Here is a 26690-nt window from a genome sequence, read left to right on the forward strand (position 1 = left end):
GATCATATATCAAGCTTAATGTCCAAGTTTGCAGATGATACAAAGGTTGGGAGGGTTGTCAAGGACACTACTGACACTATGCTGCTGCAACACGATCTGGAAAGGTTGAGCATATGGGCTGAGAGGTGGTAAATGAAGTTTAACTTTGACAAATGTAAAGTACTACCTATGGGAAACAGCAACCCCAGAGCAACGTATCAACTCTGTGGTACTACACTGACAATAGTAGAGAATGAAAGCGACCTGGGGGTGGTTGTGCAGGCAGATATGAAGTTTTCTGAGCAGTGCAGAGGAGCTGCAAGAGTAGCTCATGGTGTATTGTCGATGATATATAGGAATTTTTCTAGCAGGGATAAGGAGGTGATTATTCCCTTGTATAAGGCAATGGTCAGGCCACACCTAGAGTACTGTATACAGGTCTGGAGGCCTCATTTCAAGAAGGATGTAGAGATGCTGGAACGAGTACAGAGAAGGGCAACAAGATTAGTTAATGGAACAAAGGGGTGCTCTTACAAAGAAAGACTTAAGTTTTGCAAATTACAGTGTCTGGAGACTAGGCACCGGCGAGGTGATCTGGTAGAGGTGTATAAAGCCTTGAATGGTTTGAGCATGCTCAATGCTGATGGGATTCTTCCTCTTGCTCAGAATAATTATCTGAGAGGGCATAAATTCAAATTGAAGAAAGACGGATGTAGGATAGACATGAGGAAATTTGCCTTTAGCCAGTGGGTGGTTGGTTGGTGGAACAGACTTCCATCCCTTGTCATGGAGGTTGATAGCCTAAATAAGTTTAAGGCTCAGCTGGACAGGTATTTCTAACGAACAGAGGGGTGAAGTGGAAGTGGTTATTTTTTATTTATTTTATTATTATTTTTTTTATTTGGCTGATGCTGCATAAGCTTGCTTTCTTGCATCAAATGACTCTACTAATGCTAATGTTCTTTGTTTTTGTCTGGGTACTGTCAGTAGGACCCCTGATGTGATATTATACATTTCAATAATTATTCATTAATTTTAAATCCAGACAAAAAACAAGAATTAAAATGAGAATTTATTATATATGTGACTAAGAAAATACTAAAAGTAAAATTAAAACATGTTAGTTACAACATACAAAATGTTATAACTATTATAACATACATAATGTTATAGCTAATAATTTCAGGCATACTCAATGCATTACATTTTCAGCATGTTAGCAAATACTAATAATACATGATATGTACTGTACATATAAAAAAAAAAAATTATCCTAAAAGCAACAACTGATTAATAAGCATGAGCCAGGAGCATTCCCTTTCTGCACATCTGCCATATAGCCCATTCATTCCTTCAGCCAACACATGGCAACAAACATAATACCAGTGCTTAAGTGACAATATATGGTACATGAATAGATTGTGTAATACATAACAAAAAAAAGAAATAATAATTGCCAGATTTCTATTTGTCTGATTTTAGTGAAATTTGGAAAGGTTTTACAAATCATGTTAACAGATGGAAATATAAAATTTAATGAAAACCATCCAAGTTGGGTTATTGTGTGCAGATTGCTGGGCAGACAAATAAAAAATAATTGTCAGTATGCAATTGTCTAATAAAGCATTTTTAATGAAATTTGGGATGGCTTGACAGATCTTCATAAAAGACCAAAATATAAAATTTCATGAAAATCCATTTACTGGAAGTCAGGTTATTACATGGGGATGGAAAAAAAAATAATAATAATTGCTGTATTGGCTGGTTTTAATGAAATTTGGAATAACACAACAAATCTTTTTAAAAAGGTGTAACTACAAAATTTGATGAAAACATGTTAGGAATTCATTTGATACATTCAGGTAGGCAGACAAATGGATGGAACAGACAGAAGTGGTGAAGTCAATAAGTGCATTATGCATACTTGCTAACATTCATATAATATTATCCAATTACGATTAATTGCAGATGTCATAAAGTTCAAATTGTACTTACTTCTAGGCTTAATCACAGAAGGCAAACCAATAATGTGAATATGGTGGTAATTTTCTTTTATTCCAAGAAAAGGAGACAATTCAGCAGTATTTTCATAAACCAACTGATTAACTGCACACTGAAAATTCATCTGGACCTCTTTGATAACATCTAGCATGCAGTGTTCTCTAAAATACAGATAAAAACTTTATAAAACTGTTTCAATTAAACACAAATGAAGTCAAAATGGCAATAGTGCAAAAAACATCAAAATAAGTGATGGGCCACTTATCCATCAGTTGCTGCATGATATAAAAATCATGCAGCAACTGATGGATATACTTCATTGGTCATTAAGTAGCATATCCAGATTCATTTTTCACTTAACCACATGAGTTTAGAGTTTGGATTGATTCCAGAGCTTTTATATTGATGATCTGATATATACACAGGTAGCCCTCAATTTATATTGGGGTTAGGTTCCTGGGGGGACAGGTGCAAATGGAACTGGCGCAAATGGAACCCTTTATATCACGGGGTCAATGGGAAATCACAGGGTTAGGTTCCGGGCACCAAAAATTTTACCTACCCTTTTCAATACTGGTATATTTAAAGCAAAAGAAATAAACTTTTTTAATTAAAAAAGTGTTTTCTTTTTAACCTACATAAATATAATAGTACATACGTGTAAATAAAAAATAAATTAATACACACATAAAACATTTTGACAGTGGTATAATGCCAAAGTTTTAGTTGGCTTTTGAAGGTCCTGATTGATGATGTTCTGTTGATCGCTCTGGTTCTGGCATGTTCTGTTAACGGCCCTGGTTGAGAAGATTGCCTTTTTTTAAGAAAGGATCAAGTGCTGATTGCCTGAATTTCTTCCTTCTTTCTTTAAGAATTTCAAAATAAGGGCTCGGGGTTGATATGGCATCCCTTATAACTGTGGCACTCCTCTCCCAGTCATGATCAATGTTACAGAGCTCATTAGTGAGAGACTACACTTGCAAGGATCCATTGTAAATCACTGGCCTTCATAATTTTTAGAGGAGTCTTCTTCTTTCTCCTCCTCCTGCTGCTGTTGGCTACGTTCTGCAGCTAACTCTTCAAGGTCTTCATTTGAAAGAGTTTCTGCATGACTTTTCAAGAGCTCAGTTACATCTTCAACTGTAACTTCTTCTAACCCTACCTCTTGCCAGCCTGCTGATGTCTTCTACAACATTCTGTTGTGGCTCGAATCCTCTGAAGTCATGCATGAGATCTGGGAGAAGTTTACACCACACTCCATTTAGACAAATGACAGTCACTTCTTGCCAGGTTGCGTTAATGTGATTGATGCCCTTTAAGACATCAAATGACCGCCAATATTCTCTAATGGTAATGTTGGACATGCCCAAAGCTTTCACCATTTCTGTAAATGTTTGCCGTAGGTAATAAGCTTTAAAGGTGGCTATTACCCCCTTGTCCATGGTTGCAAAACTGATGTTGTATTAGGGGGCATGTAGCCAACATTAACTTTAAGAAGCATTCTGACTTCACCAAGATTTGTAGGATGTTCAGAGGCATTGTCCAAAAGAAGAATAGCATCGGTTGGTAAATTTTTGCCATTGCAGAATTTGAGAACAGTAGAGGAAAAATAGTTGCTGTACCAATCCAAGAAGATGTCCTGTGTCACCTAAACCTTCTTGTTTGACTTCCAGTACACAGGAAGATGGCTTTGTTTAAGCCTTTCATAACACATGGTGTTTCTGAATGGTACACCAACATTGGTTTCAATTTTAAATTGCCTGACACATTTGCTCCCAAAAAAAGTGTTGGCCTGTCTTTAGTCAGGCCGACACTTTTTGATGCTTTAAATCCAGGAGCCAACGTTTCTTCATGGGCAACCTTTTCCAATAAAGCCCATTTCATCAACACTGAAGATGAATTCTGAAGGCTAATCACCCTCCTGTACTAGCCCTGAAACTCTGCAGAAAATGTGGCATCCACCTCAACATCTGCACTTGCTACCTCACCGGTAATTTGCACACTTCTGCATTTGGTTCTTGCTTAAAATCTCATGAACCAGACCTTGTTAGCCAAAAATATTTCATTGCACAGACCTTTCTTCTTTAAGACTTCAAAAATTGACTTAGCCTTTTTGTTTATTACAGCTTGAGTCAGGGGAATGTTTTTTTTGGTCAAATCATCAACCAAAGTGTCAGCAATTGCTCCATTTTTTTCCAAAAGCTTACTTCTGCTGTAACTAACTTGTGTAGCACTTTGCATTGATTGTTTTATTTTATCAGCATTCTTCATAATTGTAGTAATAGTCAATGGAGGCATATTCATAGCCCTACACACACATTAGAGCGGCTTTCACCAACTTCCATCCTCCGAATAACCTCCACCTTATTTTCCAATGTGATAGATCAATGTGCCTTTTTTACACTTTCATTTGCACTAGTATTCAGTGAACTTCTTTTACCAGACATGGCATCTCTTTATTCTATTAAATTAAAAACTTTATAACACGATTGGCAAAAGCTGCACACGGCATCACGATTGGCAAAAACTGCACATGGCTATCACTATTATTAATTATTATTTAATTTATTAATAGCACAATTAATAAAAAATGTTAGCGTAATAAATTTCCAACACGTGTATATAGCATAAACAACAACCAACTGAATGCTTCACCACACAGACCTTTACCTCCCGCTTCCACGAATGGCTACTTTGAGGGCAGGAAGCTTTCTCATCTCTGATACGGATGTGCTAATTGCTGATTAGCTCAGATTATTCTTGATCATATGAACAGTGCATGATACATAGCACAGCATGATGCCCATAAATTTTATCTGACGACTTTAAACTTTCAATTTATAAAAAAAAAATTGCAAAGATAAATAAATAAAAATGGCCTTCTGGTTAGTAACCAATGCTATTCCGAATCGGCGCAAAACAAGGGCTATCTGTAGTATTAGTGTTTGTAGTGGCAAATGATGTAAGGATGCAAACTTATAAGCAGTAGCCAAAAAAAAAAAATAAATTCTAATATATTATCTGTCTATTCTCCAAAAGTAGTCTAGTTCTTCCTTGAATTCATTCAAATTACCCACATTCATAACACCTGGAAGCTTGTTACAACAATCAACTACCTAGTAGTAATCCTTCTCTAATTTGAATGTATGCCTCCGCATGTATAGGCTGAGCAAGAGGAAGGATGCCATTAGCAACAACTTACTCAATCCATTCAAAGCTATAAACACCTCAATAAGATCTCCTTACAGGTGCCTAATCAACAGATGCTTCAATTTTCAGAAGTGAAGCCTGCCTTGGTAAGACAACACTTTTGTTCCCTTCATCAATCTTGTTGTCCTTCTCTGCACCCATTCGAACAAATCTACATACTTCCTAAAAGAAGGCATCTAGACCTGTATGCAGTAGTCAAGATGTGGCCTAACCTTTGCTTTCTAAAATGGGATAATCATATCCATATCCCTGCTGGCAAAATTAGCATTAGCATTAGTAGAGGCACATGATGCAAGAAAGTAAGCTTATACAGCATCAGCCAAAAAAAAAAAAAAAAAACTTCCCATTTCATTGATCCATTCATTCCAAATGTGTTTGTCCAGTTCTGCCTTGAATTTATTTAAAGCTATCAACTTCCACAACAACAGATGGAAATTTGTTCCAGCAAACAACTACCCACTGGCTAAAGGCAAACTTCTGCACATTTATTCTACAACTGTCTTTCCTCAGTTTGAGTCTATGCCCCCTCAAGGTTTGTAATCTGAGCAAGAGGAAGAATCCCCTCAGCATTAAGCCTGCTCAATCCATTCAAGGCATTATACACCTCAATCAGATCACCTCACAGGTGCCTAGTCTCCAGAAGCTGCAATTTGCAGAATGTAAGCCTTTCTTCATAAGAGCACTCTTCCCTTCACCAGTCTTGTTGCACTTCTCTGTACTCATTCTAGCAACTCTACATCCTTCCTAAAATGAGGCTTCTAGACCTGTATGCTATACTCAAGGTATGGCCTGACCACTGCCTTATACAAGGGGATAATCACCTTCCTATCCCTGCTTGCAAAATTCCTGTATATCATTGACAAGTCCCCATGACCTACTCTGGCACCTGTCTGCACTGCTCAGAAAACTTCATATCTGACTGTAACTAACTAATTATGCCAAAGTCTATTGCATTCTCCGCTATCCTGATTGTAACACTGCATAGTTGGTACATTTCTCTGGGGTTACTGCTACCCATATGCAGTACTTTGCATTTGTCAATGTTAAACTTAAGTTGACACTTCTCAGCCCATCTACCCAACTTTGGCTGAGAAGAAATTCCTGTATATCATTGGAAAAAGTCCCATGGGCTGTCCTGCAGCCTGTCTGCACTACTTAGAGAATTTCATATCTGAATGCACAATTACCTGCCAGGTCTTTTTCTCCACTGTCCTGAGTGTGGTTTCACACAGCTGGTACATTAATATAGGATCACTGCTCTCCATATGAAGTACCTTACATTTGTCAATTGATTGATTGATTTTGGTTTTTATGGCAAATGGAAGACTAAGGCCATGTGCCAAAAAATTTGGACTTACTTTGTGCATTTAATTGAACTTACTTGACCACACTTCAATTGCCAGTTCCAGCTCATCTACCAAATTTTCTAGATCTTGTTGCGGTAACATACCCTGATTACTGTCATTAGTGATACTGATAAAAGCATATCAGACATTAAGCCTGATAGGCCTTCATCAATATCATTAGTAAAAAAATAAAACAACAATGGGCCCACCAATGAATCCTGAGAATCTCCACTAATAACAGTAGTCAAAGAAGAACATGACCACTGAAAGTCACCCTTTATCTTTTCCCATTAAACCATCGCTTTACCATAGCAATAACTTGTCCCTAAACACAGCTCCAACTTGTACATTAGTTTTTATGTATAACAGTGTCAAAGGCTTTTCTGAAATCTAAGTATATGATGTCAAAATTATTTTTTGCATTCATTTCCTTTGATATTACCCTGTAGTATTCAATTATACTGGTCCCACATAAACACTCCAAAAGAAACCCAAGCTGTGACTGCATTCTGTCTAGAGGTTCTGAATTTCTTCTTTAAGCAGCAGGTTCATTATTTCTCCTGCAACAGAGGTCAAGCTAACAGATCACTATTACACATGTCATCCTTTGACCCTCCATTATGAATTGGAGAAAGATTCGCTATCTCCATAGGGCCCTCCTCTAAAACTAAGCAGGCTTTCATAATTACGGCTAAAGATTTGCTTACCTCTTTTGCTGCTTCTCTTACTTTTCAGGAGGTTTCTTTTTTATATTTAGCGTCAACAATTTCTTTTCCACTTTCTTTTCAGTTACCACAAAATCATTTAGTTTCCTGTTATAATTTTATACACTTCAGGCATTCTCATCCCTAAAAAATTCCTTATGTGAGAATGTTGATCCAAAATAACTATTAAGTTTTTCATCAACCTGAGCATGATCATCAATGACTAAATCATTTATATCTAGCAGGCACATGTGATTCATCCTCTTCCTTCTGTGTGGCTACCACCAGAAGAACTTGGACAAACAAATATATTCGAGAAGCTGAACAAGGATGAAGAGAGACATTCTCACCCACTACTACTGCATACATTCCGTGCTATTCTGGAGAGACAAAACACAGGTTTAAAGATAGTATGGGGGAACATATTAGCCCAATAAAGACCACAGCAGACTATGGGAAATCTGCTGTGGCTGAACACTTCTAGGAGGAGAACCATCAAATTTCTCCAGGCGATGCCATCATCATTGATTGTTCGCATAGGTAATGGTACCGGAAATGGCTCGAGAGCTTGTAGATTTGTTCTTCAGAAGATAATACCATCAATAGAGATAGGGGAGCCTGTATTTATCCCCTCTTTGAAACTGCAATTCTTCGATGGAATGAATGGTTCTGCCTGGCATGCTCCCAAGCCATTTCGGGTCTCCGTGCATGTGTGGAGGATAATGCCCATGCTGCTACAGTAACAGGTGCTGTGAGCCGTGATACTGATAATGTTATTTAACATCATCAGTCGAGTTTTGGTGTCGAAAGCTTTATCGCTTTTAATTTGTAATATTTCTTAAACTTTATTATTTTATATTTTTTAATTTAAATTTTATCTATCATTTTATTGCTTTTATCTCTACAGTTATCAGTGTAGTTTATGTTACAACAAAAATTTTATCCTGTCTAATTTTAATAAAGTTTAAATTAAATTAAAGTTTCAGTTGTATTCCATTGTAGTTATTATGAGTCATGTAGGTTTAAGCTTTCAATAGCATTTCTTAATTGGTATGAAAAGCCTAGTATCTTCTACAATTACTTCCCTGAATGCTTCCCATTTAGAATTTGCAGTTGGTAACATCGCTTGGTTCCAATTCACAGAATTTAAAAACTGTCTAAAACCATTATACCACCTTATAAATCCCACATCAATACAATGTGATTGCTACCATTCATTTATCTGCAGATTCTTAATACAGATAAATGAACTTAGCATTTCTTGCATCATATGCCTATGCTAATGCATAGGCATATGATGCAAGAAAGCTGTTGTTATGTTGTTATTTGGTTTTTAGGAGCATTAGCAACTAAGGCTATATTGCTCCAGGAATATGCGGTGGTCATTCCCTGACCTTTCTGCATCCTCCATATTTGGTGGTGATGGGCTTGAACCCCTGTGTAATCAAGAAGCATGTGCTACGCACTGCTGCTCCTTCCCCTGGCTACGGAGGCCTTATGCAAGAAAGCAAGCTTATATAGCATCAGGGAAAAAAAAACAAAAACTTCCCATTTCACACATCCATTTACTCAAAATGCTTGCTAGTTCTGCCTTGAACTTATTGAGTCTGAGTGCGAGATTAGCCTGTGCGGACGTTGCTCCTTAAAGCTCTTGAAACAGAGAAGTTTTTCCTGATTTATTTTCTGCTTTATTAGTTTAAATTGTCATATTAACTTATTTTCTAGAGTAGCTTTATATTCCTAGTTAAGATACTTAGTTTAAAGTTTAACTTAGACAGAGATTTTGTAGATATTACTTAGTATCGGTAACGGTATCAAATCCACGTGTCACAAATTGAACGAGAGGTTTTTTTTTTTTTTTTTTTAACCAAATTTAGTCGATTTATTAACCAATTGTTATATCAAATTATCTTCTATAAGTAGATCATAGACCTAGTTAGGATCCTTAGTTTATTCTAAATTGAGATAGCGAGATTTGGAAGCTAATCAATACTCACGAGTATTGATTACCGTAGAAATACCGTTCGTGAATTCCCGCCATTTTTACACGATAGCATAAGCTTAGTGTAGTGCATAATATAATATTGTCAATTAATCAGTAAATCTATTAATCTTGATAAACTTTATTGTCAATTAAATTGTATTTTTAACTCTATATATATATATATAACGACTTAATCGTAACAAATAATTAATACATAACTATAGTGGTACACGTGATACGGAAGTTGTATAAAGGGAACTCGTAGAAAACACTAGATACCGAAAAAATATATATATAACATAACTGTTTTGGGATATAACTTAAGGATTTAATTTTTGTTTTGAATTTTATTGAATTAAATCGGAATCATGACTCTGACCAGAGCAGCAAAGCAAAAGGCTCAAGCTAATGGGAGTGCTGTGGTTCAGGGGAGAACTGAGGGGGGGCAGTTGCCCTCTGAATCACAGTCTTTTAAAATGCACTGTTTGCTTGATGTTTGCGGAGCAGTCGGGTACGGGACATGATACTGCCAAGGGGGGATGTCTTTGTGTGTGCACGATGTAAGGAGTGCAAGGAAATCAGGCGACAACTCAGCATTGTTATGGGCCTTTATGAGAGCTTGAAGGACAGGGTGGATGCCCTCGAAGGAAATAAATTGAGGGGCCCATCAAGCTCTCAGCTGCCCACATCAACGCCAGAGCTTGCACTTGGTCATCAGGCAACACAGAGGCAGCCCCCTAGGCAGAATGCGCTGGTCCCACAGGAACTAGTAGTTGTTGGTGACTCTATTGTCAGGGAAACGGGGAACATGCTTTGTAAAAAGGATAGGTGGAATAGGACCAGGGTATGTCTGCCAGGGGCAAAGGTTGATGATGTTGTAGAGCGGATATCATCTTTTAAGGGCACAAAAGGTGATATAGTTGTACACGTTGGCACTAATGATATTAAGAGCAGGAGGCCGGCGGAATTACTTAGCAAGTACAGGTCACTGTTGAAAAAAAGCCGTGAATTAGGGTTGAACTTGAAAGTGTCTGCAATTCTGCCCAGACACGATAGGAGGGAGTATATGATGAGAGCCTTGTCGATCAATTCGGCCCTGGAGGGATTGTGCAAGGCTCAAGGGGTAGAATTTTTATCAGCCTGGACTGTACTTGTTAACAGGAGAGATTGCTTCTACAGGGATGGGATACACTTAAATAGAAAGGGTGCAAGAATTTTTGCTGATGCTGTCGAGGCAGTGTTAGGTGGGTCGGAAAACTGCTAGTTGGGGGGGATACAAGGACTAATAGATTAACAGTAGCCACTGGCAGAGGTGGAAGTGATTCTTGCACTGCTTCTATGGAAATGAGCAGAAGCCTGGAAAACAAGATGCAGGATATTTCAGAGACTGCTGGTAGTCATTGCGGTACAAGTAAACACATGGGTTGTGTTAGGGTAGCTAAGAATAGAAACAGGTGCATGTATACCTCCGTGTACACCAATGCTAGGAGTTTGGTAAATAAATTTGATGAATTTGAGGTATTGCTCAAAACATCAAAGGCAGATATTGTTGGGATATCAGAGACGTGGTGTCACACAGATATAAGTAATGCGGACCTGGAATTTGGGGAATACAATGTGTATAGAAAGGATAGACAGGACAGGAGGGGAGGAGGGGTTATGCTATTAATTAAGAAACACATAAAGTCGAAGGAAGTGAAGCCAGTTGACATCGATGGACAGGGCAGTGTCGAGTCAGTTTGGTGTGACATAAGCATAGGGAAATCAAAATTGAGAGTAGGAGTGTGCTATAGGCCTAATGACTCTGATGAGTATAATAAGATATTATACAGGGAAATAGAGTGGGCCAGTAAATCAGAGAGTCTTATAATGGGGGATTTTAATTTCCCAGATATTGACTGGAATTTGTGGGTTGGTCACTCGCACACTAGCAAGGCTTTTGTGGATTGATTGGATGATTGTTTTCTACATCAGCATATTCGTGAGGCAACAAGAGGAAGCAATACTCTTGATCTGATTATCAGTAGTGATTCTTCATGCATTAAGAATCTGCAGATAAATGAACCACTAGGTGGCAGTGATCACAGTGTGTTGAAGTGGGATTTACTCAAGGAGGTAACTACCATCAGAGGTAAAGGGAAGGGTTTTTGTTTTCGTAAAGGCGACTATGATGGTCTGAGACAGTATTTAAATTCTATACAGTGGGACCAACTGATGATGTTACCAACAGCAAACTCAAAATGGGAAGCATTCAAGGAACTAATCTTGGAGGCTACCAGGCTTTACATACCAACTAAGAAATATTGTTCAAGGTTTAGGCCTAAATGGTTGTCAGATGAATTAATGAGACATGTGGCAGAGAAGAAAAATGCATGGGATACATACAAATTAATGGGTGACATGGAAGCCTATGATAGATATAAGTTGGTCTGTAACCAAGTCACAAAGGAGATTAGGCAGGCAAAGGCAGACTACGAAAAATCCTTGGCAAAGGATGCAAAGAAAAACAGAAAAGAGTTCTTTACATATTTGAACTCGAGAAGGAAAGGGATGAATCAGATTGGTCCACTGGATATTGATGGTTCAACAGTTGAGGATCCTGCTCAGGTGGCTAACAATCTAAACGAGTATTTTGCATCTACATTCACGCATGAGGAGTTATTCAGGAAGGAGAATGATGTAGGTAAAGTAAACATTGGCAGTGAGCTGGATGATTTTGTAATAACTGAGAGGAAAGTGGAGGAGAGATTGTTGAGGATAAACATAAAAAAGGCACCTGGGGGTGGATGGGATCTATCCAGTTAAATTAAAGGAGGCAGCAAAGGAAGTATGCAAACCCCTAGCCATAATTATGAGAGCTTCTTTGGACTCAGGGGAGGTACCCGTAGACTGGAGATGTGCAAATGTAACCCCAATTCACAAAGGAGGATCAAAGGCTGACACAAGTAATTATAGACCTGTTAGTTTAACTTCTGTTCCAGGTAAATTAATGGAGGCACTGGTTAAAGAAGCACTGCAGGATCATCTAGACAAGAATTCAGTTATAGCTCAGACGCAGCATGGTTTTGTTAAGGGCAGGTCTTGCCTCCAATTTGATTGGATACTATGATGTAGTCACAAAAGAACTGGATGCAGGGAATAACTTTGATATTATACATTTGGATCTTAGAAAGGCTTTTGATACTGTTGCACATGGAAGGCTGCTGCACAAATTGGAGCAGTGTGGCATTGGAGGCAAATTGCTGCTATGGATAAGGGGTTGGTTGAGTGGCAGAAGACAGAGAGTGGTAATCAATGGACACTGCTCAACGTGGACTAATGTTATTAGTGGAGTTCCTCAAGGTTCAGTGTTGGGTCCGTTCTTGTTTTCGGTGTTTATGAATGATATTGATGATGGGATATCAAGTTTAATGTCCAAGTTTGCAGATGATACAAGGGTTGGCAGGGTCGTTAAGGACACTACTGACGCTATGCTGCTGCAACAGGATCTGGAAAGGTTGAACAGATGGGCTGAGAGGTGGCAAATGAAGTTTAACATTGACAAATGTAAAGTACTACATATGGGAAACAGTAACCCCAGAGCAACGTATCAACTCTGCGGTACTACACTGACAGTGGTGGAGAATGAAAAGGACCTGGGGGTAATTGTGCAGGCAGATATGAAGTTCTCTGAGCAGTGCAGACGAGCTGCAAGAGTAGCTCATGGTGTCTTGTCAATGATATACAGGAATTTTTCTAGCAGGGATAAGGAGGTGATTATTCCCTTGTATAAGGCAATGGTTAGGCCACATCTTGAGTACTGTATACAGGTCTGGAGGCCTCATTTCAAGAAGGATGTAGAACTGCTGGAACGGGTACAGAGAAGGGCAACAAGATTAGTGAATGGAACAAAGGGTTGCTCTTACGAAGAAAGGCTTAAGTTTTGCAAATTACAGAGTCTGGAGACTAGGCACCGGCGAGGTGATCTGATAGAGGTGTATAAGGCTTTGAATGGTTTGAGCATGCTCAATGCCAATGGGATTCTTCATCTTGCTCAGAATAATCACCTCAGAGGGCATAAATTCAAATTGAGGAAGGACGGATGTCGGATAGATGTGCGGAAATTTGCCTTTGGCCAGCGGGTGGTTGGTTGGTGGAACCGACTTCCATCACTTGTTGTAGAAGTTGATAGCCTAAACAAATTTAAAGCTCAACTGGACAGGTATTTCGAACGAACAGAGGGGTGAAATGGGAGTGGGTTTTTTTTTTTTTTTGGCTGATGCTGAATAAGCTTGCTTTCTTGCATCATATGCCTCTACTAATGCTAATGCTAATGCTAAGTTTGTGGCAACTGAAGTTTAACATTGAAAAATATAAAGTATTGCATATGGATAGCAGTAACTGCAGAGTAATGTACCAACTGGGTGGTACTACACTCAGGGTAGTGGTGAATGAATAGGAGCTGGGGGTAATTGTGCATTCTGATATGAAATTTTCTGAGCAATGCAGACAGGCTGCAAGAGAAGCTCATGGTGTTTTGTCAATGATATTCAGGAATTTTGCTAGCAGGGATAAGGAGGTGATTGTCCCCTTGAAAAGGGCAATGGTCATATATCACACCTTCAGTACTGTACACAGGTCTGGAGGCATTATTTTAGGAAGGATGTAGAGCTGCTGGAATGGTACAGAGAAGAGCAGAGATTGGTGATTGGAACAAAGGGTTGCTGTTACCAAGAAAGGTTGAAGATCTGCAAATTGCATCATCTGGTGGCTATGCATCTGCGAGGTGATCTGATTGAGGTGTGTAAGGCTTTCACTGGTTTGAGCAAGCTCAATAATGATGGGATTCTTTCTCTTATTCTTATTCAGCTGAGAGAACGTAAATTCAAATTGAGGGAAGACAACTGTAGAATAGATTGGGGAAAATTTGCCTTTAGGCAGTGGGTAGTTGATAGTTGGAATAAACTTCCAACTGTTGGGAGGCGTTCACAACTTATATAAGTTCTTATTATTATTAGCCATATGGTGTAAGGAAGCCCGAGGCTTGCGCTGGGCACCAGCCAAAAAAAAATTTCTCGGTTACCCTGTGAGAGAGAGAGAGAGAGAGAGAAGTAGAAGAATGATGATATCCAGCTCAAGACCCTAGGTGTGCAAAGCCCATATCATAAGATGTGAGCCCCTTGGGTGAAGCTGAAGGCAGAACTAGTCAAACATTTGGAGTGAATGGATTGGGTGAAATAGGAAGGCTTTTTTTTTTTTTTTTTTTGGCTGATGCAATATAAGATTGCTTTCTTGCATCATTTGCCTCTACTAATGCTAATGCTAGTTTTGACATATATATTTTATACAACAATAATGCTCTTTAATAGTATTGTCAGTTTCAACATATTTCTTCCTTTACAAGAGATTCATATGCTTAATCTGATTATCTCTTATCTAATGACAGCCACAAGTTACGTAGGGAGTTAACTAACATACAAGTTGGTGCAATTGCATAATTTCTGTATGTAGCCAACTACTTAAGTAGTTATAAATTGGCAGCATTAATAAATTGGCAGCAGTATATCTCATATTGTGAATACCTTCACAATGAGTAGCCATGATATTGCACTACCTCGAATAAGTAACACTTCACCACAGGAGAAGACTATTGTTACTTATTCTCAGCAGATACCATCACCCATATGGCACTGTTTTGGAGCTTATTGGCTCCTCATCAGTGGGTGGGCAGGTACCCTGGTGTTGCAATGATGACAGCCCAGTTGTGAAATAACTCCACAATATGAGAGATGCCTGATGATGTGGAGTAATTTAGATTACAGAATAGTTCAGGGTTAAAGCTAGGTTATGTAGGAAGTTAACTAATGTACAAGTTAATGCAATTGCATCATTTCTGTACAATTTATAACTACTTAAGTAGTTATAATTTGACATCATTAAGTATATCTCATATTGTGAATACCTTCAAAATGAGTTTCCATGATATTGCACTACTTGAATAAGTTAAGCTTCACCAATAAGTAATTGCTATGGCGTTATTTATTCTCAGTGGATACCATCACCCATAAGGCACTGTTTTGAAGCTTATTGGCTCCTCATCAGTGAGTGGGCAGGTACCCTGGTGTTGCAGTAATGACAACCCAATTGCATATTATAACTCCACAATATGAGGGATGCCTGATGGTAGAAGCTCGAGTTCAAAAGGTGACACAAGTAACTACAGACCTGTTATTTTAACTTGTGTTCCGGGGAAAATAATGGAATCACTGGTTAAAGAAGCATTGCAGGATCATCTAGACAAGACTGCAAAATAATTAAGACACCGCATGGGTTTGTTAAAGGGAGGTCTTGTCTGACGAATTTGATTGGCTACTATGTTGTGGTCACAAAGGAAACAAATGCCAAAATAATTTTGATATCCATACTTGGATATTAGGAAAGATTTTGATACTGTACACATGGAAGACTGCTGTACAAATTGAAGAGGTATAGCATTAAGGTTAAGTTGCTACAATGAATAAAGGGATGGTTGAGTGGGAGACGACAGAGAGTGGTAATCAATGGACACTGCTCTTCGAGGACAAATATTATTAGTGAAGTTCCCCAGGGTTCAGTGTTGGGCCCACTGTTGCTTTCAGTATTTATCAATGATATTGATGAAGGTATGTCAGGTTTCATGTCCAAGTTTGCATATGATACAAAGGTAGGCAGGGTTTTTAAGACAGTATGCAGGGTTATTAAAGACAGTATATCTCCAAACAGGATCTAGATAAGTTGGGAAAATGGGCTCAGAAGTGGCAACCTGAATTTAACATTGACAAATGCAACATACTACATATGGGTAGCAATAACCCAAGAGAAACGTAGCAACTGTGTGGTACTACACTCAGGGAAATGGAAAGTGAAAAAGCTTGGGGATAACTATGCAGTGCAGACAGGCTGCCAGGGCAGGTAATGGAGTCTTGTCAATGATATATAGGAATTTTGCTAGCAGGGACAGGGAGGTGATTATACCGTTATACGAGGCAATGGTCAGGCCACACCTAGAGTACTGTGTACAGTACTGGAGGGCTCATTTTAGGAAGGATGTAGAGTTGTTAGAATGAGTACAAAGAAAGGCAACAAGATTGGTGAGGTGAACAATGGAGTGCTCTTACCAAGAAAGGCTTAAGTTCTGCAAATTGCAGTGCCTAGAGGGTAGGCACCTGCAAGGTGCTCTGATTGAGGTGTATAAGGCCTTGAATGGGTTGAGCAAGCTGAATGCTGATGGGATTCTTCGTCTTGCTCAGACTAAGAACCTGAGGGGGCACAGTTTCAAATTGAAAAAATATAGTTGTAGAACAAATGTGCGGAAATTTGCCTTTAGAAAGTGGGTAGTTGATTGGTGGAACAGACTTCCATCTTTTTGGTGGTGCTGCATAAGCTTGCTTTCTTGCATCTTATGCCTCTACTAATGGTAATGCTAATGCTAAGTTGTCAACCTCCACTACAACAGATGGAAGTTTGTTCCAGGAATCAACCATCCGCTGGCTAAATGCAAATTTCTGCACATCTATTCTACAATTGTTTTTCCTCAATTTGGATTTATGTTCCCTCCGGTGAGTAATTTGAGCTGTTATGTTTCTATTTGGTTTTTAGGAGCATTAGCAACTAAGGCCATATTGCTCCAGGAATATGCGGTGGTCATTCCCTGACCTTTCCACATCCTCCGTATTTGGTGGTGATGGGCTCGAACCCCGGTCTAACCGAGAAGCGTGTGCTACACACTACTGCTTCTTCCCACCTGGCTACGGAGGCACCTAGAATAGTAATTTGAGCAAGAGGAAGAATGTCATAAGCACTGAGCTTGCTCAAACCATTCAAGGCCTTATACATCTCAATTTGCAGAACTTAAAAAGTTTTTCTTGGTAACAGCAACCCTTTTTTCCATTCACCAATCTTGTTACCCTTCTCTGTACTCATTTCAGGAGCACTACATCCTTCCTAAAATGAGGCCACAAGACCTGTATGCATTACTCAAGCTGTGGCCTGACATTTGGCCTGTCCCCTGGCCTCATGCCAGGGGACAATCACCTCCTTATTCCTGCTAGCAAAATTCCTGTATATTATTGACAAGACACCATGAGTTACTCTTGCAGCCTGTCTGCACTGCTCAAAAAACTTCATATCTGACTGCACAATTACCCCCAATTAATTTTCATTCTCCACTACCCTGAGTGTAGTAACTCACTCTGTGGTTACTGCTACCCATATGCAGTACTTTACATTTGTCAACGTTAAACTTCAGCTGCCACCTCTCAGCCCATCTTCTCAATTTTTCTAGATCCTGTTGCAGTAGTGTATTGTCATTACTGTTATTAACTACTGACAGTGGTAGAGAACAAAAAGGACCTAGGGGTAATTGTGCAGGCAGATATGAAGTTTTCTGAGCAATGTAGACGGTCTGCAAGAGTAGCTCATGGTGTCTTGTCAATGATATACAGGAATTTTTGTAGCAGGGATAAGGAGGTGCTTATCTCCTTGTATAAGGCAATGGTCAGGCCACACCTTGAGTATTGTATACAGGTCTGGAGGCCTCATTTTAAGAAGGATGTAGAGCTGTTAGAATGAGTACAGAGAAGGGCAACAAGATTAGTGAATGGAACAAAGGGTTGCCCTTATGAAGAAAGGCTTAAGTTTTGCAAATTACAGTGTCTGGAGACTAGGCACCTGTGAGGTGATCTGATTGAGGTGTATAAAGCCTTGAATGGGTTGAGCATGCTCAATGCTGATGAGATTCTTCCTCTTGCTCAGAATAATCACCTGAGAGGGCATTAATTCAATTGAGGAAAGACAGATGTAGGAAAAATGCGCGGAAGTTTGCCTTTAGCCAGCGAGTAGTTTGTTGGTGGAACAGACTTCTATCCTTTGTTGTGGATGTTGATAGCCTAAAAAAATTGAAGGCTGAGCTGGACAGGTATTTGGAATGAATGGTGGGGTGAAATGGTAACATTTTTTTTTTTTTTTTTTTTGGCTGATGCTGCATAAGTTTGCTTTCTTGCATCATATGCCTCTACTAATGCTAATGCTAAATTAACAACCCTGCCAACCTTTGTATCAACTGCAAACTTGTACATTAAGCCTGATATACTTCATCAATATCATTGATAAATACAGAAAACAACAAGGTGCCCAACACCAAACCCTGGGGGACTCCACTAATAACGTTAGTTCACAAAACAAAGTATCCATTGAGTACCACTCTCTCTGTCTTCTCCCAACCCTTTATGCATAACAGCAACTTGCCCTTAATGCCATACTGCTCTGGTTTGTACAGTAATCTTCAATGGACTACAGTATCAAAAGCTTTTCATAAATCCAAGTATATGATATCATTATTTTTTGCATCCAGTTTCTTTGTGACCACATCATAGTATCCAATCAAATTTGTCAGGCAAGACTTCTCCTTAACAAACCAATGCTGCATATGAATTATAATTGAAGTCTTGTCTAGATGATCCTGTGGTGCTTCTTTAACCAGTGCTTCCATTATTTTGCCTGGAACAGAAGTTAAACTAACAGTTCTGTAATTACTCGTGTCATCCTTTGATCTCCCTTTATGAAATGGGGACACATTTGCACATCTCCAGTGCATCGGGATCTCCCCCCCCCTGAGTTCAAGGAAGCTTTCATAATTATGGCTAAGGGTTTGCTTACTTCCTTTGATGGAATAGAATAGAATAGAATAGAATCTTTAATTGCAGCAATGATAGACATACAATTAGTCCCGTTATGGCATGGTGGTGACAGGGGTTTACAAAACATATTTACAAAAGATACATGAAAAAAACATAAGTTACACCAGATTATTAACAAAGCACAGTTTTACATTTTCAGTTCGACGAGGATACCCTTTCTGTATTTTTTATTATTGGCCACTTCTTGGAGGTTCCCATCGATGGCTTGCAGTGAGGGCAGCATTTGCTTTGGGAGGAATCTGTCGGTTAGTACTAGCCGGTTACGGTTTGCTAGCAGCTGTGCTGAAGACCGGAGATAAGCGGGGAGGAATGCGCCAAGAGCAGTGATCCTTTCGGCTCTGTAATTTTACCGGTGGCCATCTTGATGGTGAACAGCAGCCTTCTTTCTCCGATGTAGGACCGGAGCCTGCGTAGTTGAAGAGCTTCTGCTAACTGCGTTGATCTGAGAGCTGGGGGAAGGTGGAGTTTGCTGTTGGCCCATTTTAGAACCCAGAATTCGGCAGAGAATATTCTTTTAATGTTGGATTCGGCGGCCGAGGCCCATATCTCTGAAGCATACAGTATTATCGGGTAAAGGATTGATACGATGTATCTTTTTACCAGTTGTGGGTCGGCGGTGTGGAGCAGCTGTTGTTTGGCGACCCAGCGTAGTGAATTCAGCCTCGACTGTATGAGGTTTATGTGATCGTTGAAAGATAGTTTGGAGTCGAAAATGACCCCCAGATCTTCGTGTGTTTGAACACTTGGAAATGAGGAGCCGTTAAGCACAGGCTCCAACGTTGTTGGGCTGCCCTTTAGAGAATAAGTTATTTGTGCCGATTTTAGGGGGTTGATTTGGAGGTTGAAGGTATTGAGGTAGTCAGCCATGTCCTGCAGTTTGCTAGTGATTCGCTGAGTGATTTCGGTTGCCGAGTTGGATGGCGATATTCTAGTAAGGAGCTTGACATCGTCAGCATATGTGATCCAATTGCACTTATTGGTCACAAATGGCACCATGATTGCTGAGAAGAGGTACCCTTGAGGTACACCGGCAGTTATGTGAGGCGTGAAGGTCTTTGTTCCGATCTTTAGAACAAGGGTCCTCTTCGATAGGAGAGATTCTAGGAACCAGAGAACATCGCCGCGAAAATTGAAGTAGTTTTTAGCATTAGCATTAGTAGAGACATTTGATGCAAGAAAGCAAGCTTATGCAGCATCAGCAAAAAAAAAAAAAAAAAAAAAAAAAACCACTCCCACTTCACCCCTCGTTCGTTCAAAATACCTGTCCAGCTGAGCCTTAAACTTATTTAGGCTATCAACTTCCACGACAAGGGATGGAAGTCTGTTCCACCAACCAACCACTCGCTGGCTAAAGGCAAATTTCCGCACGTCTATCCTACATCTGTCTTTCCTCAATTTGAATTTATGCCCTCTCAGGTGATTTTTCTGAGCTAGAGGAAGAATCCCATCAGCATTGAGCATGCTCAAACCATTCAATGCTTTATACACCTCTATCAAATCACCTCGCTGGTGCCTAGTCTCCTGACACTGTAATTTGCAAATCTTAAGCCTTTCTTCGTAAGAGCACCCCTTTGTTCCATTCACTAATCTTGTTGCCCTTCTCTGTACTCGTTCCAGCAGCTCTACATCCTTCTTGAAATGAGGCCTCCAGGCCTGTATACAGTACTCTAGGTGTGGCCTGACCATTGCCTTATACAAGGGAATAATCACCTCCTTATCCCTGCTAGAAAAATTCCTATATATCATTGACAATACACCATGAGCTACTCTTGCAGCCCGTCTGCACTGCTCAGAGAACTTCAAATCTGCCTGCACAACCACCCCCAGGTCCCTTTCATTCTCTACCACTGTCAGTGTAATACCACAGAGTTGATACGTTGCTCTGGGGTTGCTGTTTCCCATGTGTAGTACTTTACATTTGTCAATGTTAAACTTCATTTGCCACCTCTCAGCCCATCTGCTCAACCTTTCCAGATCCTGTTGCAGCAGCATAGTGTCAGTAGTGTCCTTGACAACCCTGCCTACCTTTGTATTGTCTGCAAACTTCGACATTAAGCTTGATATACCATCATCAATATCATTTATGAATACAGAAAACAATAATGGACTGAGCCCTGAGGGACTCCATTAATAACATTTGTCCACGACGAGCAGTGTCCATTGATTACCACTCTCTGTCTTCTCCCCCTCAGCCACCCCTTTACCCACAGCAGCAATTTGCCTCCAATGTTACACTGCTCCAATTTGTGCAGCAGTCTTCCATGTGCAACAGTATCAAAAGCCTTTCTAAGATCCAAATATATAATATCAAAGTTATTCCCTGCATCCAGTTCCTTTGTGACTGCATCATAGTATCCAATCAAGTTGGTCAGGCAAGACTTCCCCTTAACAAAACCATGCTGTGTCCGAGCTATAACTGAAGTCTTGTCTAAATGATCCTGCAGTGCTTCTTTAACTAGTGCCTCCATTAATTTTCCTGGAACAGAAGTTTAACTCACAGGTCTATAATTGCTTGTGTCAGCTTTTGATCCTCCTTTGTGAATTGGGGTCACATTTGCACATCTCCAGTCTATGGGTACCTCCCCTGAGTCCAAGGAAGCTCTCATAATTATGGCTAAGGGTTTGCTTACTTCCTTTGCTGCCTCCTTTAATATAACTGGATAGATCCCATCCACCCCAGGTGCCTTTCTTGTGTTTATCTTCAACAATTTCTCCTCCACTTTACCCTCAGTTATTACAAGATTCTCTAGCTTACTGCTAGAGTTGAATACACCTGTGGCTTTCTCCTCGCTAAATAACTCCTCATGTGTGAATGTCGATGCAAAATATTCATTTAGTTTGTTAGCTACCTGAGCAGGATCATCAACAGTTAACCCATCGATATCAAGTGGACCAATCTGATTCATCCTCTTCCTTCTAGAGTTTACATAAGTAAAGAACTCTTTGCTGTTTTTCTTTGCATCCCTTGCCAAAGATTTCTCGTAATCTGCCTTCGCCTGCCTAACCTCCTTTGTAACTTGGTTACAGATCAACTTGTAACTATCATAGGCTTCTGTGCCATGTGTTAATTTGTATGTATCCCATGCATGTTTCTTCTCTGCCATATGCCTCATCAGTTCATCTGACATCCATTTAGGCCTAAACCTTGAACAATATTTCTTAGTTGGTATGTTAAGTCTAGTAGCTTCCAAGATAAGTTCTTTGAATGCTTCCCATTTTGCATTTACTGTTGGTAACATCATCAGTTGGTCCCACTGTATAGAATTTAAATACTGTCTCAGTCCATCGTAGTCGCCTTTACGAAAGCAATAACCCTTCCCTTTACCCCTAATGGTAGTTACCTCTTTGAGTAAATCCCACTTCAGCACACTGTGATCACTGCCACCTAGTGGTTCATTTATCTGCAGATTCTTAATGCATGAAGAATCACTGCTGATAATCAAATCAAGAGTATTCCTCCCTCTAGTTGCGTCTCGAACATGCTGATGTAGAAAACAATCATCCAATAAATCCACAAAAGCCTTGCTAGTGTGTGAGTGACCAGCCCACAAATTCCAGTCAATATCTGGGAAATTAAAATCTCCCATTATAAGACTCTCTGATTTACTGGCCCACTCTATTTCCCTGTACAGTTTCTTATTATACTCATCAGAGTCATTAGGCCTATAGCACACTCCTACTCTCAATTTTGATCTCCCAATGCTTATGTCACACCAAACTGACTCGACACTGCACTGTCCAGCGATGTCCACTGGCTTCACTTCCTTGGATTTTATGTATTTCTTAACTAATAGCATAACCCGTCCTCCCTTCCTACCCAGTCTATCTTTTCTGTAGACGTTGTACTCCCCAAATTCCAGTTCTGCATTCCTTATATCTGTGTGACACCAAGTCTCTGATATCTCAACAATATCTGCCTTTGATGTTTTGAGCAATACCTCAAATTCATCAAATTTATTTACTAAACTCCTAGCATTGGTGTACACGCAAGTATACACGAACCTATTTCTATTCTTAGCTACCCTAACACAACCCATGTGTTTACTTGTTCCGCAATGACTCCCAGCAGTCTCTGAAATATCCTGAATCTTGTTTTTCAGGCTTCTGCTCATTCCAATAGAAGCAGTGCAAGAATCTCTTTCACCTCTGCCAGTGGCTACTGTTAATCTATTTGTCTTTGTATCCCCCCCAAGCTAGTAGGTTTCCGACCCACCTAACACTGCCTCGATAGCATGAGCAAATATTCTTGCACCCTTTCTATTTAAGTGTATCCCATCCCTGTAGAAGCAATCCCTCCTGTTAACAAGTACAGTCCAGGCTGAAAAAAATTCTACCCCTTGAGCCTTGCACAATCCCTCCAGGGCCGAATTGATCGACAAGGCTCTCATCATATACTCCCTCCTATCGTGTCTGGACAGAATTGCAGACACTTTCAAATTCAACCCTATTTCACGGCTTTTTTTCAACAGTGACCTGTACTTGTTAAGCAATTCTGCCGGTCTCCTACTCTTGATATCGTTAGTGCCCACGTGTACAACTATATCACCTTTTGTGCCCTTAAAAGATGATATCTGCTCTACAACGTCATCAACCTTTGCCCCTGGCAAAGGTTGATGACGTTTTCTAAGAGACGTAGGAGATTAGGTATATAGATGGCATCAAATGCGGATTGGATGTCAAGATATATAACTGACAATTCCTGTCTTTGTTCGAAGGCATCTAAGATGTGCAGATTTGTTGTTACAAGGTTAGTTATAGTTGACCTTCCTGATATCCCATAGTGTATTTGCTGAGGACTGTCACGGAGAATCTGATGGGTGACAGACGGTAGCAATGCTTTCTCCAGAATTTTTAGCAATACAGTGGCGCAAGCGATGGGCCTATGTTGGCTTGGGAGCGTCGATCGTTGGTGCTTAGGAAGGGGCCATACAGAGTACCTGTTCCACTGGGGAGGAAAGAAATGAACTTCGAGGCATCTGTTGTATAGGTTGAGGAATGAGTCGATGATGAAGACACTTAAACATTTGATTATGAACTGGGGGATTTGATTATGAGAGGGAGAGTATTAATGGCCTGCATCAGTTGTTGCTTGGAACTTCGGATTGTAGCGAGACTATCAGTGAGATGAGAGCGGTTGAGGAGTGGCCGATTAGGTAGAGCTGGAGGTTGATTGGAAAATCTGGCAACGTAGTTGAGCCAGTCAATTGGGTCGATGTTGCTGGAAGAACTAGCCTTTGTTCTGTAGAATGGTTTTCCCCTTTTTAGGGTTCTTTCGAGGTGCTTTTTAATTGCAGCTGATTTGTTTCTGTTGAATTCGGCCCTGGCTTTGGAGAATGAAATGTGGTCTTGGACATCGCTGGAAGCTTTCCACTTGGCATGTAGTAATTGTTTGTAGTGGAAACTTTGGTTGAGCTGGGGAGTCCACCAAGCTCCGAAGCGCGGAGTAATGGTGACTGTCTTGGTAGCGGTGTGAAGGGCTATGGTATTGATCCATTTGGTCATTAAATCGATTGCGAGGCTCAGTTCACATCCATCTAAGATGTTCCATGGGACTGTGGATGCGGCTTCAATGCAGAGTGCTGGATTCAGAAATTTTGGAGCGGTGACCTTTTTCACAGATTTGGTTTTGGGAGTTTATATGGCTCCTTTAATATAACTGGATAGGTTCCATCCACCTCAGGTGCCTTTCTTGTGTTCAATTTCAACAATTTATCCTCCACTCTGCTCTCAATTTTTACAAAATCATCTAGCTCCTCGCTAGAGTTTGATAAGCTTCTGGCCTTCACTTCCATACAGACTTCCTCTTGTATGATTGTAGAAGCAAAATACTCGTTCAGCTTGTCAGCTACCTCAGCAGGATCATCAACAGTCAAATCATTGATATTAAGTGGACCAATCTGATTCATCCCCTTCATTTAGAGTTTACATAAGTAAAGAAGTCTTTGCTGTTTTTCTTTTCATCCTTTGCCAAATATTTCTCATAATCTGCCTTCATTTGCTTACCCTCCTTTGTGATTTGATTACAGAATAGCTTATATCTGCCATACCCTTCTGTGTGGTACATAACTTAATGATAATCAGATCAAGAGTATTGCTTTCTCTTGTTGCCTTTCTAAATGCTGCTGTAGAAAATAGTCATACAATAATTCCACAAAAGTTTTGTTAATACATGAGTGTCCAACCCACAAGTCTCAGTCAATATCTAGAAAATCAAAATCCTCCATTATAATACATTCTGATTTATTGGCTCACTCAAGTGTCATCACCAAGGAACCTTGACCATGACGATAATATAGGAGAGATGCATCCAGAATGAAATTGCAGGAAATTTTCCTAATAGTGTGTGTGTGTGGGGGGGGGGGAATCAGGAGTCCCGAGTCTTTTCCATACTTCTCATTTCTGGGCAATCTGTTCCAGAAGCTGAACAGCAGGCATATCTCTGATACAGAAGAACAGGACATCATGCAAGGTCTCCAACTCATCCTGGTCTCCAGAAGGGTCCCATTCTTGAAATGCTGGTGCACTTGAGCACCTCTTGGCAAACTCCAGAACACTCCAGATCCATGAAAACATCATGCTTGACATTTTACTGGTTCCACTGCCAACCCAGGAAAAAGAACCACTCACATATCTGAAATAGTAAATTGAAAGCTGTACTCTACATTAGGAAAGAGCACTCCATCCATATCAGCCAGGTAGACACAGATAGAGTGGGGGAGGGGGGGGTCATCATTCCTGATAGAGAAGTTTATCTACAGAAGGTTCCAACCTCTTACAGGACACCAACACATATAAGAAGATCACCAGACTCTACAAAACCCCTAGAGAAGAAGGTCAAGTCTGTTTTTGAATGAGTAACTCTGTACAAATAAATTCTGCTGAGTTTTATAACACAGTATGTATTACAAAATATATAATAATATAATAACTTCTGCTGAGCTGCATTTTTATAATACAGATATATTACAAAATATATAATACAGTAAACCCTCAATTTAACGGACCCTGATATAATTAATTTCGTCTTCAAATAGGCCTCTCGGGTTGGGAATATTCATATTCATAATAACTGCACAATCATACACCAACCGTTATTAAAAATATAAATAGTGTTATGTTATATAACACTATTTTGGAAAATTATTTTGGAAAATGACTGTCACTACCTTAACCCCCTCGTACTGCGGATCTTCAACTTGTCTCTCAGGCTGGGGAAGTATCCTAAGCACTTTAAGCAGGTCAATATAGTTCCTATTTTCAAAAAAAAAAAAAGGTGATAAAAATGATGTAACTGATTACAGATCTGTTACCCCGCTCGGTAGGCTTTTGATAGATTTCCCTCTTGCTCAAGTCTTCCTTTTCTTCCGTTATCTTTTTGACCTACGCGAGTTCTAGGGTGTGGCCGTATCAGAACTGCTTAGTCTAGGCATAACTTATACTTTTTATTATGAGTATAGTTAAGTCGTATTTAACACTTTTCTTTTGGGTTGGCCATCTTAATTTGCTTTAATGTGTTCATCTCGCCTGTCTGGAATCTAGTTCTGTTTTCGTCTAGTGGTTTTTATAGGACAGTCTCATATACCCTCAGAGATAGGGGGGCAGCAATTACTCCCCCTTTTACCCCCGCAGTTTGGACTTTAGCGTTGTAATTATCAAGTAATTAATTACTTGACACCGCAGTTACCTCCTAATCATGCTTTAACGTTTAGCTTTACTACTTTAGTGGTTGAATGTGAGGTTTTGGCAGTAA

At 39.8% G+C, this 26690-nt stretch overlaps 1 protein-coding gene across 1 annotated transcript in view; it reads right to left on the reverse strand.

The window, feature by feature from the left end:
• sac (sterile affecting ciliogenesis) overlaps positions 1-26690 on the reverse strand; it is a 192306-nt gene that overhangs the window by 103443 nt on the left and 62173 nt on the right. The window contains exon 4 of the mRNA XM_090376272.1: positions 1975-2141. Within this exon, the coding sequence (XP_090232398.1) occupies positions 1975-2141 (167 nt within the window). The remainder of the gene's footprint in view (positions 1-1974; positions 2142-26690) is intronic.

Source organism: Mastigoproctus giganteus, chromosome 6 (genome assembly GCF_048544385.1).
Source record: "Mastigoproctus giganteus isolate SK-2022 chromosome 6, ASM4854438v1, whole genome shotgun sequence".
NCBI lineage: Eukaryota > Metazoa > Arthropoda > Arachnida > Uropygi > Thelyphonidae > Mastigoproctus > Mastigoproctus giganteus.